Source organism: Python bivittatus, unplaced genomic scaffold, assembly GCF_059951505.1.
Source record: "Python bivittatus isolate LINGU-HERP-01145 unplaced genomic scaffold, Pbiv_v1 ctg000480_np1212, whole genome shotgun sequence".
NCBI lineage: Eukaryota > Metazoa > Chordata > Lepidosauria > Squamata > Pythonidae > Python > Python bivittatus.
In genome coordinates, this window is record NW_028277075.1 from 51,839,574 (window position 1) to 51,858,429 (window position 18,856).

The window sequence follows — 18,856 nt, forward strand, 5'->3', positions numbered from 1 at the left end:
CAGTTTTGCCCTTTAAAGCAGAAGCAGGCTTGGTCACCATTCATATGTAGCCCCATCTCTCCATTGGCAGCCCTAAAATTTTCTTGCCAACATTTGGTGGCATAATTTTTGTTTTGTTAAAAATAATAAGAATGGAAATGGACATTACACTCTTCACACATACACACACACGGCTGAAAAGCTTGCTTCTGAGATCTGCATTTTTCTGCCCCATTCGGTGGCACAATTTTGGTCATTTTGACTGTGGGGGGAGAGACTGAGGGTTTTTCGGAGTAGAAATGGGCATAGTTTGCTTCTCATAGATTTTCCATTTACATTCTTAAAATTTAAAACAGGTCACAATAATTGGCCAGACTCCTTTCTCTGATACTACCTGCAGCTCTCCAGTGGTCTAGGAAGCAAGATATGTCTCCTGACCTTTGGAAAGGTTTGTCCCTTGCTTTAAGGCATCTTGGACATTTAGAGAATAGCACTAGGTTTCCAGAGAAGCATTTCTAATATCACCAATGTGTGCACTCTTTCTGACTCCCTGGAGGAATGGCAGAGAGGAAACTGAAGGAAGATAAGTACATAGACATAAGGGATTACCATTCCATATTTGGGGCCAGTTTCATTGTGATACATGCAGTTGAGTTATGTAAACAAATGTTTTAAGGAATACACCCACAATGCCTTCCAGATTCACAACAGTAATTTGTAAAAGCCTGATTCAGAGAACCACAACTTAAAGCTCTGGTCCTCCAACACTGTTCTGGTGTCTGAGGCAGCACAGTTTAGTTTCATATTGCCACCTTAGATATTTGTTTCATCTGCAGACATATATCAATAAAATGCAGATGGCCAACAATAGCTTCCAAAGCGGTTTCTGTAAGTCTTAAAGATTTTATATCCTAGTTTTAATCAAAGAAAAGCAAATTGTTTGCCCAAACATTCATTAATTTAGATTAAAAAATAGTTACATTTTGCCCGAGCACATTGACTTCATAACATAAAGCTCTGCCAACCAAATAGCATTAAAAAAAAAAAGGTCTGTGACTGCAAAGGGGGACATTTTTGGATCCTTAAGTTGATATCTGAATGACTGCCAGGAGAATGCAGCGGTCCATGAAAGAACAGTTAATATCAGTTTTCTCTTGTAGCAACCTGGGCTAGAAGTGATTAATCTAAGAAACAAGTCTCTTAGAGGTCTGATCAGTAAGATTTCTTAAGAAGTAACAACAATCTGGCAAGTGTTCTACTTTCAAATGAGAAACCTATATATAGACAAAGTTGGATGGAAAGCTAAAGTCCTCCTCCTCCTCCTGCCTGCCTGCAAAGAGGAGGCTTGTCTCTTTTGTGAAGAAGAGGCAGATTGCACCTGTTGACTATTTTAGAAAGATTATGAGGTTTCTTACCAATCTGAGAACCAGCTCTCATTTTCTCCCTGGGCTGTTACGAACTATTTTTTACAATCAACACAACAAAATGGTCTTATTGTTGTCCTTTAGCCTTGACTATATTTCAAAGCAGTCCTGTAGGCCTTAGTGAAATGTCCTCCTCCTCCCCGCTGCCCATGCCAACCTGAGTCTGGCTCAGCCTGACTGGAAGTCACTGTATTTTCTTTTGTACAGTATAAATGTTGCGGGGAGTGAAATCTGTTCTTCTTGGCAAAAGAATTCCAGCACTTTAACTCTTTCCTTGACCTCTGTTTTGCCCAAAGAAAAGAAAGAAGAAGAACAAAATCATTTCTTGCCACAGTTCCTAGACCTTATATTTCTGTTGCAGGAAGGAGCACAGTAGGTCAAGAGAAAGTCTGATAGACTTTCCTCATATCCCAAGGATTATCTCAACAAAACTCGCCTAACCTACCTTTAACTCCATAAAACAGAGAGCTTCAGTTAAAAGGCATTTGTGTGGAATGAGTATAATATGGAAGGCATCTGAATATACTGCGGGCATTCAGTAATATTACTCTGAAGGCAAACTATAAACCTTCTTTTTTCATCATATTCAATCATCCCTATCCCAAGCTTTCTTTCTTCTTGTGCCATATTCCTGTCAAATACAAGCTGAACAATTTATGTATGTGTGCCTATGTGTATACATGTCTATGTGCATGGAGTTAACAAAGAAGAAACCGTTTGCTCTCAGATTTACTACTACACACTGCAGGATTTCTTTCAACACCCCCGGTTAGCACTCAGAGTTTTCCTTTTAGCATGCCATCATTTTCCTCCTGCTATTCTCACCAGTGCACTGTCGACACCGCTGACCCGAGAAGCTTTGTCCTGTCACAGACTTTCCTATTTTCTTGTCCCCAGCATGAAGCAATCTGAAATCATTCGGGTGCAGATATTTCTTTAACTATATGGAAACACTGGGAATTCACAGAGAAAAACACCTGCCTACATTTCTCAAAAGACAAATGGAAAGACCCTACATTTACAGGATAGTGGATGGCACAGATTCACATGCAAGCCCATGTTCTCCATGCCTTTCTTGACTTGGGCTTCTGGAAGTGCATGAGATGGGAGAGGCTGCTCTTAGCTCTTTTGTCACAGTAGCCAAGATAAGGAATGGAATGCCTCCCATCTATTTTACAACACCTAATTATTTCAGGGAATAATTAGGCTATCGAAGCAGGAAACAAACCTACTACAATCATTTAGGCACTTCCACATATACTCAGAATGCCCATCCAGTTGGCCAACTAAAATTTTTGAGTTCACTGGGATTTACTCTCAGGTATGTATGTCTCTATTGGGCTACAGCAAAACATAAAGTCTTTTTATTCAGGCAACAGTGGATTCACTTAACAATTTGTAGGTGTCTGGGGGTCACAGTAAGCATGGTGGCAGTGCAAAGTGGCTAGGAACACAATTTTGATCCTTTGGAGATTTTTTTTTTTTTAATGATGCAATTTTTGTATATTTCCCATCTAAAGAAACTGCCACCAATTTTCATCAAGTGTAGCCAAAGGAAGCTCTGTGGGCCAAAAAAATGGGATTTTGAGATCCCTAGACTCATCTTCATACTTCGAGAGTTCTCTAAGGAGGCCATGATACAAGGTGCTGAAGTTTATTTTTTGACAGTTGAGAGATGCAGCGGGCAAGGCAGTAACATAATTAGGTCACTAGACAGAGCTGCAAATCAGTGAAAACGTGCATTATTGTTATTTCATGATTTGTTCCTGAATTTGGCAGTGAAAATGTGAGGGGCTCTGGAGGCCACAAAAAAGACCCAAGCCACAAGTTGACCATTCTGATTTAAACTGTTTATAGAGAAGGATTGCAAAGGGGATCATATTCTGAAGCAAACTATTAACAGTTGTATTCCCTTCAATAATACAACTGCAAAATGTCCATTAGTTTCAGAAACATATTCCAGAAGTGTTATGGAAGTGTAGTGTTGTGATGACTCTATAGCAAATATGATTGATTTCAACTGGAGTCTGCTCCTTTGCAGCATTCCTAAAAGTGATCTCTGCAGTTGAAACCCTGAGCCTGCTAAATCAGTTGAAAACCTTAGTATTTAGTTCACTTGGTGCTCTTCAATCCATCAAGATATTCTTAGCAGAGTGACATGTTTGTTCAAGGAAAGCACAGAAATGAACACTAATGGCTTGAGACATTAGAACTAGACTGACTGCACCACTACAAGGAAGAAGAAGGAAAAAAGAGCTAGTTTGGTGTAGTGGTGAAGGTGCTGGTCTAGAAACCAGGAGGCTGTGAGTTCTACTCCCACCTTAGGCATGAAAGCCGGCTGGGTGACTTTGGGCCAGTCGCTCTCTCTCGGCCCAACTCACTTGACAGGGTTGTTGTTGTGGGGACAGTAGGAGGAAGAAGGAGTATAAGGTATCTTCACTGTTTTGAGTTATTTATAAAAATAATAAAGGTGGGATAAAAAAATCTTTTAAAAAAGAGAACAATCTTATCATAGCTGCCAGGTAATAGATGAGATGACAGAAGAAGTCTTTTCATCTATAGCATTTATATTACCCTATCCGTCTTGCAAGTGTTGGGTCACAGTGTTAGCAAATTTTCACTTAGGAGGCCTCAGATGAAAACAAAAGACAGAATTAGTATTGGTAGGCTTGGCAAAGATAGAATGTGAGTCCCCAGGAGTTTTCTTCTAAAAGTACAGTGGTACCTTGGGTTACGAACGCCTCTGTTAACGAACTTTTTGGGATACGACCAGCTCCGGCTGCAAAAATTTACCTTGGTTTGCAAACTCCGCCTCGGGGTACGAACAGGATACACGGCCATTTTCCCTCCCGTGACACAGTCTGCGGCCATTTTTCTGCCCCTGACACGTGGTCCGCGGCCATTTTCCGCCCCTGACACGTGGTCCGCGGCCATTTTTCCGCCCCTGACACATGGTCTGTGACCATTTTCCACCCCTGACACATGGTCGTAGGGAGGGGGACTCTCCCTCCAAGCAATAGCCACCTCCCTGTCCTCCACGCCAGAACGGATTAACGGTAATTACATTGAACCTTATGGGGAAATTTCCTTCAGGTTGCGACCAATTCGGGGTGCGACCAGAGTCACAGAACGGATTAAGTTCGTAACCCGAGGTTCCACTGTACTGGTATTTGACCAACCCACTCAAAGGGGGGAAAGCAGGTATATTTATTTGCTATAGATAAGTAAGCAGTCAGAATACTGATTAATGTCTGCCATGTTCTTTTAACTTAAAAAAAACAAACCTTCTCAATTCATCAAGAAATCATGTTATATACCGACTCCTTCCCATTTTCAATTACCAACAAAATCATCCCTGTAGTGTGCCTAAATATATACACTTTTCCATAGTATATTCCTGAAAGATTTTCAAACATTCAACATTCTTCACTATCTTGAAATGGGTTAGTTTTAAAGTATCTCTGAATGTGCTTTCTCTTTCTTTTTTTCCCCAGTAAATGCAGCATTACTGAAATTTGCCAGCAATTCCAACATTTACCTCAGATCAACTGAATGAAATATGAAAGCTATATTATTTGTTGAGTTGAATTTTTATCTATGTTTGAAGGGCTGAAGTTTCTTAAATGGCATACTTCATTGGATGTTATGGCTTTACTGTCAGTTGTAAGATACACTGTACTTTAGATCATTTTGGATATTTTAATTTAAACATTGTATTACCCATTTTGGGCTAACAGCATGGGGAAGACTTTTACAATAAAGCACAGGAAAAAGAATAGAATTCGCTCTTGAATATTTCTCAGGCTTTTGGAAAGAAATTGGGTAAGTATTATCTACAGTCATATTCTTCTGCAAATATGTGCACTGCAAAATTAAAAGCCTAGCTACAGTCTTACTTTTATAACATTTCTTTATAGAAAACCAGACTCACTAGAAATATCTCAAACATTTTCCTGAAGACATCCCAGTACAGTTTGTAGCCTACAAACAATGGGCTTCCTTAACTGGAATTTCAGTTATCAAATTGTACTGTTTCTGAGTTACGTTCAGTTTTTCTTATAATGCCTGTTTCAGGTTCTGTTCATTTAAAGCCATAGCTTAATAGTTAATCACTGGACAAGTGGTGTAAAAATGCAATAAATAAATAAAAATTGCAGTTTGTTTGGCTTTTACTTGTATTTTACTATATATCACCCCGAGAATGACCAGCTGTAGGGTGACTTATAAAAGTTATTTATAAATAAATAAGGAAGCAAGCAAGCAAGTCAATGCAGTGTTAGAGCTGGAAGAACCAGTCTTCAGATTTACAGTAGCTGCATTTAGTTGTAAGCCCTCAGGCAGAGAGTAATAATGGGATTCACTATCTGGATCTTCATCTACCATGTTATTTGATACACATTTGCACGCACATTCCTTTCGCTCCACACTTCAGAAAAGTGCATATCATTCTATCCTCTTTTTCCGTCTCTTGTCGCTCTCCAGAACAGGGGCTTTAAGAAGATCAAGAAGGATGATGTCAGCTTGTATACGGAGGAGGGCATGGAACCAAACCAAAAGAGAAATCTCTTTTAAAGCAAACTACTGCAAAGAATCATTATGGGTGGGCCCAGCCATCTTAGTCCTGGGGAAATATTATCTCCCTTAGGGATAATATTAGGGTTATCTTAAGAGGGGGAACAAAATGGGGAAGGCATCCAAAATGATTTTAACTGCATAGCTAGGGTAAAACATTGAAAGGACTAGGCCTCAGAACAATTGGTTATGAAACTGACCAGAAGGGAAAACATCCAAAAAGTGAACTTTTAAAGAATAGTTTGTTTTAAGAAAAGCTGAAAAAAAGGAGGTAACATCTCTCCAGAAATCTTGTGAGTTAGAATGTCTTCCCCAGATCAAGAATGGAACTGTCAAACTGAAGAGGATTTGACAAGGTTTTGTTCTGATCCAGCTGCCCTCTTCTGATATTCACATTAAGAAACATGCTTGCACTATTGTTAGAGAATGCAAGAGTTGCTATTCTGCTCCCTCCAGTTGCATTTCATGCTAAAAAACTACCATGACCTGCAGGGCCCATGCAATGTTATAAGGATCTTAATGGGCAATTTTCTTTCTCAGGGAAGAGAACTTAGAAAAGATAACAAACATTCCAGTAATTCTACTGCTGCCATTTCTGGCAAAAAATGAGAATTTTGCCAGGCTGTAGTTTCAAACCTGATGCTGACAGCATCATATGACAGTGCAGTTTCAACAGTTTGCAAAGCGATGGTCCATTCTCAAACCCTATCATTTTTGGCCTTCATTTTTGTCGTCAGGTTGGTACAACCCATGCTGGTTTCCTGGAAAGTAGAGCAGCTGCCAGATGTCACTGTCACAAGTTGCCAAGAATAGGATGCTTCAGTAGGATCAGGCACTACTTGTGCATAATTTAGCATAGACAGTAAATTTCTAATGCACTAGTTTTGTTCACAGCATGGATGCCTCATCCTCAGATAAATGGCCTGTCAATCACTGAAGACCTTTGGAGATTTATTAAAACAACATGATTGGTTCCATATGGCAACATATCCTCCACTTAAAGGAATCTTTGGCAAGTTCCCAAAAATTAGGGTGTACTGCTTATCACCCTGAATTTATTTTGGCAGAAATTTGCACAATACTTGGCTGCATCATCCTTTGCCTTTTGCTATAAATCTCACACGTTTGAGCATTAAAATCCGATTAATAGTTGTTTTGAATATGCTGCCAGTCTCAGCGTTTCAGATAACTTCATCCAGATGCTATGCCTTGAGAATGCTTCAACAGCATCGCCTGTTGAATTGCATTGTAAAACAAAGTGTTTTTTCTGTAAGCATTAGACAATAATTCTTGTATTTCCTTTGCAAGTGAAGTCTAAATAAAACTCTGAAAGAAATCCAGGAATGGAGTAAAACTCATTTCATTACACATAAATGCTTGACATTCTATCCGTTTTCAGTTTTTTTTAAAAAAGGTACTAGTGGAAGATTGAGAGGGACATGCCCTCCATTTCTAAGTTTCCGGCAAGGTCTGCAAGATCACTCTTCCATCATTATGGTCCATGTCATTAGAAACCTTCCACCAATATGCGCCAGAAGTATGTGTGAAGCATTGTAACCATGCTAAGCCATGTATAATTATTATTTCTCTTACTAAGCCCCCTGTCAAGACAAAGAGGTCAGGGTGACAAGAGCGAGTATCTCAGACTCCTTTCCCTGAGTCTTGTTAATGCCTGAACAAAAATGCCTGAAAAAATACTGTTCTATAAAAACAAATTATTTTACCTTATCTGTTTTATAAAGCTGAGATCTTAAATGCAGCTGGTAGGAAGCATGATATTAACTGAGGTTTAATTCTCTCCACAGCAGCGCTTCAGTGGGTTACAGCTGTGACTGGGTTTTGCTGTCATTTCATTCTGCACACATGCTTGTGATTTCTCAAGTTGCAATCTTTACTTTAGCCCTCTTTTTATTTTTACTTTTAGGAGAGCAGCTCCCTCTGCTGAATTTTCTGTGGACAGAACACGCCACCTTATGTCTTTCCTTACCATGCTAGGCCCCAGTCCTGACTGGAACGTGGGGCTTTCTGCTGAAGATTTGTGCACCAAGGACTGTGGATGGGTCCAGAAGGTCATTCAGGATCTGATCCCGTGGGATGCTGGGACCGACAGTGGAGTTACCTATGAGGTATCAGGAATACTTACGTCTTCCTAAAATCTGTGCTGCTTTTATGACTGAATCATAGAATGACTCATGGAAGATGTTCTCCAGGAAATGTATTGAAGGGTAAAGCATATATCCCTAATAAATAGCTAAAATATCATGTCTTCTGGTCCTAAGCATTTAGTCAGAAGTGAAGGGAATCAAAATATTTTGAGAGCTGATACATTGAATATTGCAGATTGGGTTGTTACAACCCCTTGTTGATCTTACTGACAAGATCTAAACATGCCTTTTTATCTGTAGCACTAATACATAAAATTAGAGGAGAATTATTGTAGTTTTATGCCTGCAGTTATGACCCACATTTTACCTAGAGGGATGTGTGAAGCAAGTTGGCAGGATTATCTTGAAGCAAATCATGAGGAATTTCACGGGGCACTAAACCAAATAAGCAAATTAATAGTATTGGAATGATTTTTCAGGAGGGACAATCTAGGGTCTAGGTTTAAAAAGTGGCATAAATTGTACATCAAGATACATTCAACTTCTCACTGGCATTGGATATCATTGTGGAAGGTTAATGAAGGAAGCCTTTTGTAATGGTATTAGCTGAAAACTCTTATTAAAACTGCCTTGAATTTCATCTAAGAACAAAAATATGCCTTCGTCTCCTTTTGTGAAGACTGTAAATTCTTTAGGGTGGATGGGAATGCAACTGTCCTTTTTTTCCCTGCCTACCCTATTTCTTCAGTTTTAGACTTTTTCATATTGAATGTTCATTTGAATCTGAACTTGAACTTCAGTAAAGCTAATGAACTAAATCAGGACTGCATAAAGGATGAAGAAGCATATCTACTTTGCTGTACTCAAGCAATGCTTAAATAAGGCTAAAACCTGAACACAAATTTAATGGTTCCTTTTTGTTTTGGAATAACATCTATCATTTGCAACTTTTTTTCAGATGGTCTTTACTGTACTTTTGTTCTGCCTCTCGTCTTGCAGCCTTAAAAATTTCCCTTTGAACATCTATATACCTATTTTGGCCTTCTTATCGTGTGCGTGGGAAAGGAGCATTCACCCCCTGCTTGGTGCATGAATCCATAAGCTATCTCTATGGCCATCCAGCTCCTCTTTGAAAGCCTCCAGTAAAAACGAACCCACCACAGTTCTAAGCAGACTTTTCCACTACTTAGCAGTTCTTTACCTTGAAGAAATTCCTCCTAATATTCAGCCTGAATCTCCTTTCTTCTAATTTGATTCTTGTCCTACTCTTAGGTTCAACAGAAACATGTCAGCCCTTGAGTGTTTGTGGTTATATCTCTCAGTCTTCTCTTTTAACCGTTCGTCATAGGTCTTAGCCTCCAAATCATTTATCATCCTGGTGCCTTTTCTCTGAATCCTCTCCAGCTTTTTCTTGTCCTATTTATTGAGTAGTGCCTAGAACTAGATATAGTATTCCAAGTCATTCTGCTGACCTTCATTAAGAGCTTTCTGTGTGATACCTGTGTGCTTATATATTTCTTACTAGATTTAGAGGCCACTCAACACCATAAGACTCTGACCTTCTCTGATTAGACTTTTTTTTAAGTCTGGCTTCCAGTATTTTCATCATTCCATCAAGGAAACAGGCTGACATTTGCAACAGGTGCAAGTGATATATTCTTCCAATAAGAAGACATAGTACCTACCCGGCAAGTCACCCATGCTGCTCCCTCAGTGTCCATCCTTTTGGCAATGCATATATTCTCCAGAAACTCTCCTGTTCTATTTGGGTGATGAATATGCTGGAAGATAATGGGAGGGAGGGGGGATGCATATTCAGATTTGCAAGTTGATGTTATTGTAACTTTATAATAAAAGTAGTATTAGTATTCATCACTTTGGTTTCCTAGTCTGGTCTACCTTGGAGGGTTGACATCAATACTGCAAGTCTAGATGCATCTCACCCTGCCTTCCCTTTATCTTCAAGAGAACTAGGAAGGGTTAAGCCTGAGACACTTTCTCAAATTACGTTTCTGCTTCAGATTCAAATTTCTTTTGTCTGACTGTTGTCTTGGTTGTGGCTCTTCTTCCTATTCCTCAAGGTTATTCCTTCAGCCCATTATAGTTTTTAGGATGGGAAGGAAAATACAGCCCTTTAATAAAAGCAATATCTTAATATTACATAGCCAAAGCAATATCTCCTGAGCAGCACACATACAGTAATTTTTGTGTAAACAAGGGATGGATAAGTTGCAGGTAAACTTTGGGCTGATCTTGGGAGGAAAAGAAAAAGCTGGATCTCAACCAAAACTGACTTCTTCTCCCTATATTCTTTTGATTAACAATATTCACCCACGTTTTTATCTTTAGGGAAACAAAAAGCTTCATTTGCTTCCATAAAGCCATTAACTTCCTAGAAATACGTAGGCAGTATTAGGAGGACCTCAACAGATCTTTGGTGATTTATTTTAGAAATGAGGTGGTCTTTTTGGCCTTTGTAAAATCATGAAAATATACATCCCAAAATCAGTTTAATGCTATAAAGAATGAGACGTTCTCTTTCTGTGAGGGACCGTCAAAGAATTTTTTGGTCCATCTCCTTGGCCCAGCTTCACACTCTAGCGAATTCTGAAAAGTCAGAGAATCCGCTGACTATAGATCGGTGATGGCAAACCTGTGACGTGTGTCAAAGGTGACACATCACGATGTTTTGGGTGACACACTAGCGTTCACCAACACCCAACAACAACTATTCTTCCTGTTTGAGTTACCAAAGAAATTGAGTTTGTTTTACTCATATTTCATTTTTGTAATTATTTGATGTTTCTTTATATAATACATAGCACCACAAATGATTGGACTGTATTTTTTTTAAAATAAATGAATGTGTAAAGAATTGTTTCTCTTTTGTTCAGGGTGGGGGAGTGACACACCAGCAGAGTCAAGTTAGGCATTTTCCGAATTTTTGACACGTCGAGCCCAAAAGATTCGCCATCACTGCTATAGATCAATAACTGCTCCTAACACCTAGAATGCCTTGCTGTCACTGTGTGTGTTTAGGGAAGGGGCTGTAATATATCTAGGAGTAGAAATATGAAATTCCTTTATATTTATATTAAAAAGACAGAAGTGTTGGAAAAATTGAATGTGTATTTAAGATATAAATCTATTTGTTGCACTATAAAATAACTTGGTTTTATATATAAAATCATAACATATATATGACATGATTTGATCATAAAGGTATGTTTGGTGAATGAGATTGAACATATAGCTTATTCCAGCAATACCATATATGTATTGACTGAATTTATTTGAAAATATTGCAAATGGAGTGACATGTTGCTGAGCTGAACTCTAAAGACTGTAGCTTCTCCTTTGTGCTTGCTTAGGAGAATTTCAGAAAACAAGAAATTATCAGCATTGTAGATAAAAAAAAACAAGTTAGGATATCTGGACTATGTTCTCCATTGTATTGTCCAGACAGAGGAAGCAGTGGTTTTCATGAAAAAAGAGAGGGGGAAAAAATACAGTAGTGAGAAAACCATGCCCACCTTTGTAGCTTTTTGAGATTAGGTGGTAGAAGGACTTCTAATTTCTGCCTCTGAAAACAGAAGTCTCCCTCTGATCTGAAAGGAAAGTTCATTTGTCTTTTAAAAGAAAAACTCTTACTTGGCATATTAAATGTTTTTTTTTTTTAAAGGAAACCCTCAGTGACTATCTTAATGCAGTGTATTTTTTTACTTTTAGAATTTTTTATGGATTTGTTAAAAAGTATGCACATTAATATGAAAGCAGGCCAGGTCCACTCAGTGTTGGGAGGAGAATTATCTAGCTCTTGACCCTTGCTTTTTGGTGTTCTTCTGGGCTGTACCCTCTCCCCACTTTTTTTGAACAATCTACATGAAACCACTAGGGGAGATAATCCATTGAAGTACAGCAGCATCAATATGCTGATGATTCTCAATTGTCCATCTCTGCCCCTGCTCTACAAATGAAGCTGCTGAGGTTCTATCCCAGTATCTGGAGGCTATGAGGGTCTGGACAGGGAAGAACAGCTTCAGCTGAACCCTACCAAGACCAAGTGGTTGTGGTTTTTGGACCTCTTGGAACTGGAGATTTTCTATTTTTGGCTCTGGATGGGTTGCACTTCCTTGCTGAGACCTAGTGCACAACCTGGGGATTATCCAGGACTCACAGCTCCTGCTTGAGGAGCAGGTGGCAGCTGTGGCCAGGAGAGTTTTTGCACAACTTTGTCTTGTGTGCCAACTGTACCCATTCCTAGATCAGGAGGCTCTGCTCACTGTCACACATGCCCTAATCACCTCTCGATTCGACTGTTGCAACACTCTTCTTGAAGACCATCCAGAAGCTAGGATTGGTCCAGAATGTAGTGGCACAGATAGTTATTGGTACACCACAGTAGGCCATATAACATCACTATTTGGGAGCTACACTGTCTTCCTATCAGCGTTTGGCTGCAATTCATGGTGCTAGTTATCATCTATAAAGTTCTACACGGCACAAGACCAAGTGATTTGTGCAACTACCAATTTCTAAGGACATCCGCCTGTCTCTCCTTGAAACAGTGCCATCTGATGGAACCCATATGGCATGTGTTTTCAGTAGTGGTGCTTGCCTTTGGAATGATTCCCTGCCCCCCTCCCAATGTTCAGCTGACCCTGATCCTGCTGGCCTTTAGAAAGGCTTTAAAAATGTGGTTATTTCCCCAAGCGTTGGCACCAAGGTAAATTCCCTGTGGAAGAGGGTAGGAATGTGAAACAGATATCGTTTGAATTCAGATCATAAACATGAGAGTGTGCAAACATTTGCCACTTTCAGAAGAAAGCCAGGTCATGTGTTAGTGATTATCACTGTTATTACTGAATATTGTTTTATTTGGGAGGGTTTTTGTATTCCATCCAGAATTGCACTGTTCAAGTTAGGGAGCCATATAAACTCTATAAATAAATAAACAAACAAACAAACAAACAAATAGGCCAGAAGAACATGCATTCAAATATGTGCAAAATTCATTCTACTCAAATTTAAATTGATTTGACCATCCTGTGTGTATGGGAAATCTCACATGTTGCGTTCTTCAGCTGCAAGTTTTTCTGTCATATAGATATGTGCATATACATGTAAAAGGATGTATTACTACTACAGCTGCAAGTGTGTGTGTGTGTGTGAGAGAGAGAGAGAGAGAGAGAGATTGCTGTTGTTTGTTTGCTTATTTATTTACAGGACTTATATGGCCACCTATCTTATATGATGACTCTAGGAGACTCACAACGATCCACAAAAAACATAGTTAAAAACAAAAGTACCCTTCCCCCTAGGCTCCAGATATTTCAGAAATGAGTGAGAAATTTTATATATATAATATTTGTAGTGTCCCACCCATGATAAAATCATTACTTCCCTCTTTATCTTTTTTAACTAGCCAAATCAGAAACTATTTTCATCTACTAGAGCATAGAAGAATATGTTCAAACAAATATGATTCTAATGTTCCGTTGGCAAAAGCAAGCCATTCTGAAGGCCATCTGATGAGCATATACTGAAAATAATTTCCTCCAATTTATGAGCATTCATGCTGAGATAACCAATGCCATATGCCATTTTCTACCCAAAGTTTCTTTGGAACAATGCAACAATCCTGTTGTGATTTCTGCAGTTCACAACAGGAAGGTTGATATCTTACTGTTCTGTCATTGTACTGCTCTGTGTGATCTTATCAAACTTCCTGACTACCATCATTTTGTGCTATTTAGCAAAATTATTGTTTTCAAGCATATTATTGCCTTCCTCCTGGATGTTATATCCTGGATTTTTCCCTCTCTCCCCACCCCTTTTTTTTTTTTTTTAAATCTCAGGGTTTACTATGTAGCATCCTTTCCAAGTCGCGTCTTACTATAGGTCAGCAGTACTCAATTTAAGGTGCTATAAATTGACTTCCTCTCTCAGTCAGTAATAACAGTGTCAGCAGAAACTGGGATTAATACTACTTGTTGACTAGTATAACTATTTGTTGTTAAGCCTTGAAAACGGAATCTTGGTCAAAAATAATAATAGATTCAGAAACTCATTTAAAAATTAATAAACAGAAGCATTTCCTGTCTTTCCATACCATATCATACACTAGACAAGTACAGTGGCACCTGAAGCTTTTTGATCAGAGGAAAAGAATTTGCTTGCATTGACAATTTCCACTGAAAAGAAGATATTATGACTGAGTTTCCTGGCCTGATCCTTTGGGATAAGGTTCTTTGCAGCAGGGCATCCACAGAACTACAAGCATACTGATTATACTTCTTAATTTCTTTTAGTTATGAATAAGTAGCATTTGGCAGTCCCCTGTGAACTAACAGAATAGATCTGCCTTAAAGAGACTTGTGTTTAAACAAGCACTTGCAATAATATGCCTTTTAAATAATTGAAGAAATAAAGAAAAATGCTACCAATCACTGAACAACATTGAACATTCAGATGCGCAGCTGAAAAATAAGTAGATAATACAGAATCCAGTGTCAGACAGCTGCTCCAAAGCCATGTGATCTGGACTTGAACGTGAAGTTCCTTCACTTCTGCAAACCAGCAACCTAGTCATTCATTTAGCCATGGGGACAAATTGCAGATGATACCTCCACGGCATCTGTTGCTCCATTAGTGGCATTGGTGAGGGGAAAAACATTTGAAGTGAGACATTCTGGAGAAACACTTTTTTATAATACAGCTCGGTAAACAGAATGGGCTTAGTGCCCAATCCTAAGAATAATGCATTGGCTTCACAAAATTAAGGGGGAAATGACATTTTGTATGGGGAAAAATGGACATCTCTGATATAGCCCCCTTAAGGTTACTCAGAAATGATCCAGATCAAAGCTGCTGACATGGTGCTGTAATATAATTGTCATTTCTTGTGAACTCTGAAATACAGATGGTTCCATTTGCTTATCTTTTCACTGGCCACTTAAAGTAGGATTCAGCTATTTAAATTTTTCTCATCTAAAGTTTCTGTATGAGGGAGAGCTTTTAACTTTGTTTGTGGTACTGCTGAGTTGATTATGCAGGACAAGTCAAGTGCCTTGGAAATGAAAATCACTTTCTTGCATCCCCAAACTGTTTCCTTGTGAGTGATTTTGATCTGATCAAGACAAAGCATTTAAAAAGCTACTTCCTGTGGGCACTTTATTATATGCTTCTGCCTCCTGCCTGTTTGCTGTAGCCATTGTGTAAAAGAAGCTGTTGCTTTACAAGGTGATAAATTCTGCTAGCTTCTGGTAATAAATGCACAAGCTAAAGAATCAGTTACTTGTAAAGTAAATGTAAATTGCATAGAAAAGGACTGAGATTTCTTTCAAGCGTACGCTGAATGCTAGAAGTTTACATAAATGCTGCATGTTTTTCATAGAACAAGAATATCAACCATTTAAAAGAAGCTTTTTTTGAGTAATTCAATACTATAAGGTGGGTTATTGGAACTTTTTCAGATCACAGAACCTGCTAGTTAAAAAAAAAAAAAAAAAAAAAATTCCCGGAACCTCTGATCAAGAAGCAAAGCTTTAGTGATAGAAAATTAGCAATAAAACAACGCTTGTGCTTGCTGTAATTTATTTATGCAAATTTATATATTAAAGTTATTTGATTTTTTTTCTCCATTAGTCTCTCACATAACCCCATTAAGTTCTCATGGAACTCTAGGGATCCACCGAACCCAGTATGAAAAACCCTGCTATATAGGCCCACCTGAAGTGAATATTCCAGATGTGTGCATGTATCTGTCTCTCTTTAAAACTACACCCCAAAGTACATTTTGCTGATTTGAAGCAGTAATCTGCAGCATGATCACTGAGAGGGAGTGGGGCAAGCTTCCCCCTCCATGGATCTAAGAGGACACTTCCAGAACACTACTACCCAAAGTAAAAGCATTACTCTCCTGTCTAAGAAAGCAGGGTGTAGCTTCAGAGATCCATCCTCAAGTTATGAACAAAATGATTCATAGTGTTTAACTGCACGGTAAACCGCAAAGCAATGATTCAAGTTATAAGGCTGTGTCTATGTTTGCTTTGGAGATTCAGTTCAAATGTGATTTGAATGAATTGCTGCAGAGAATAGATTTTCAAAGTTAAATCAGAAAATAAATCCGTTCAGATGATCACATTGAACCAGAAGATTTGGATGTCTCTGTGCATTTTCTGAATCATGTACAAAATATGAATCTCATTGACTTGATTTAACCATTCAGTTCAAATTTCCAGTTTGAATCATATCAGTTTTCTGAATTGATTCAAGTCATCAAATTGAATTTATTTTTCTAATCAATTTGATGATTCCAATTGGATTTTGCCTGATTCATGTTTTTCTGTTAGCTTACCCCCATGTTACTATGTTGCTTTACTTAGTTACATTTAGTTTAGAGCCAGATTAAACTGGAGGTTCTGCATCACACATAATATATGTGTATTATGCTTTTCTCCATGCAAGGGTACTTTTATAACATTAATTCAGAAAGCATCTTTTGCAGTGTTAATAAAATGTTTGCTGAGCCTATTCTCTTCATTGTTTCCTGTTGATCATAGCAGTTAGTGCTCTTGAATATCAATTTTAATCTAAATAAAGGGAGAAAAAATGAAAAGGAACAAATATTAATTTTCCCCAGGTGGAACATAAAATTATACTAGGATAATTTTGTGTAGGTTTTGAAAGGACAGTTTCCTTTACCCTCAATCAGCAAGAATCAATAAAATAAAATGGTCAGAACTGGTTTAAATAAAGAAACAGAGGACTACAAAGCTTCACTTATATTTAGCCTAATTTGCATTTGCAGACACAAACAAATTGCTGTACTTCATATTTGGCAAAATATATAAAACACAAATTTTCCACACAAAAGGTACAAGTACTATTCATATTGCACTAAGAAGATCTTTATCTGAAATCTACCACTTGTTGTGAATAATATGAAATTATAAGGACCAATGTTCTTATTTGGTATGAGATAGTTTGCCTTATTTTCCTAACATCAAGACTGGTTGGACAAGCTACTATCTAAACAGCCAGCCAACTGCACTGATGTTGTTACCTAACAAAACACCTGTTATCAAAACATCTGCAGGAAAACAACCTAGCTCAGAGAACACCAAGAACCCAACAGGCATTTTATTATAAGCAAGGCTTAACTGTCAAGCATTTGATATGTTACACATTATGACTGATGGGCTGAACTCGGCTACATGTATGACCAAATGTCTTGAACAGATTTAGAGGAATATTTAAAAGAATAGCCAGTATATGTTTGTGTGGGTAAGAATATAGGACATGTCTATAGTGCAGGGTCAGCAGGGAGAGAGCAGAATCAGCAATGTGGTGGATAGAATGTTGGGATGCAAGCCCCACCCCTTTTTAATGTGCATGTTCATGGTGCTTCATCCTCCATCTTGCCTATTTTGATCTCTCCCACCCATCCCCAAGACACTGTTGTCATTTCATTTGAACTGTATTTTTTATGTTTCAAGCTGAAAGATAGAACAAGCAAGAATGGTAATAAATACACACAGCATGAGAATGTGTTTTAGTCTTTCGATTTAGTCAACCTGACATCATTGGGGAAACTGGAAATTGTTTATGAATACTGGTACACAACGATCATAGGTATAAGCTCTAAGTCTTTTGTGATACTCAATTTCTGTCTGAATATTTATTTTCCTATGTAAGTATGAAAACAGTTAATGAGAAATGTGCATGAACAGAGGAAGTGAACATTTGAATATACTGTGTATTTTTCTCCTTGCTGTATAGATAGGGAATAAGAAAGGATTCCTTAGGTTGTATTCATACTCAGATCTCATAATGTATGGTGATTTGTGCTCAAAACTGAAGAAAAAAATGCAATGGCTTTAGGGAATTTGGTTCTTTTCATCTTAATTTGTTGTGATTCTAAAATAACATCCTTAAATTAATTCTAATAGCTTCTACTATTTGAAGAGTCTTTTTTGTTGATGATTGGGTATAAATGCTATTGAATTATTTTTATTGGGGTTTTTGTTGGTTGGTTGGTTGGTTTTCTATAACATGATTGATGTGTTTGTGTTTTGTTAGCTCCTGGAAGGGGTTATTAGAGCTGAACATAAAATGAATACATTTCATTTATTCATAGGCTAACTTTGTCTTTTCATCATATGTAAGGAATTGGTATCAGGAGGGAAATACTCATGTCTAATGAATGTATGGGCAGCAGACTTGAACATATTTTCTTTTTATTTATATTTTTATTATAAGTAGTATAATTAAATATAGGCTTTTTGTTTTAGCTTATTAGGTGTACGATAATATAATGGCATTAGAATGTTGCATGGATTTTTATTTACCTTTAAGGTAAAAGTAAACTCTCCCCTGAGTTAAGTTCATCTTCTGGTGACTTCATAAACACATCCATGGAACTTTATTGGTGATAGTACAGAAGGAGTTTGCCACTGCCTTCTGGGATTTCTTGGAAGTTTCCCATCCAAGCTTGACAAGGTTAGTCAGACACTTCCACTTACTCTGAGATTAAAAAACACACACACACACCAAAAAAAACCCTCTTCAGTTTTGAAGTAGATTTGTTCTTAGCCTGGATATCTTGTAAAGTAGGAATGCGGCTGTGATGGGATATGGACATGGTTCAGGGGATCTGACTGTAAGAGGCAGGGCCATAGAAGTGTCCAGCTTTTTTCCTCCCAGTTTTATTCACTTAAAAGACAATATGAAGCAATTTCAGCCAAGCTTTATCAGAACGGTCAAGCAGTTTTA

At 38.0% G+C, this 18,856-nt stretch overlaps 1 protein-coding gene across 1 annotated transcript in view; it reads left to right on the plus strand.

The window, feature by feature from the left end:
• The window catches only part of SPON1 (spondin 1), a 303,833-nt gene that overhangs the window by 271,849 nt on the left and 13,128 nt on the right, over nucleotides 1-18,856 (plus strand). Inside the window, exon 8 of the mRNA XM_088145876.1 lies at nucleotides 7,900-8,101. Within this exon, the coding sequence (XP_088002002.1) occupies nucleotides 7,900-8,101 (202 nt within the window). The remainder of the gene's footprint in view (nucleotides 1-7,899; nucleotides 8,102-18,856) is intronic.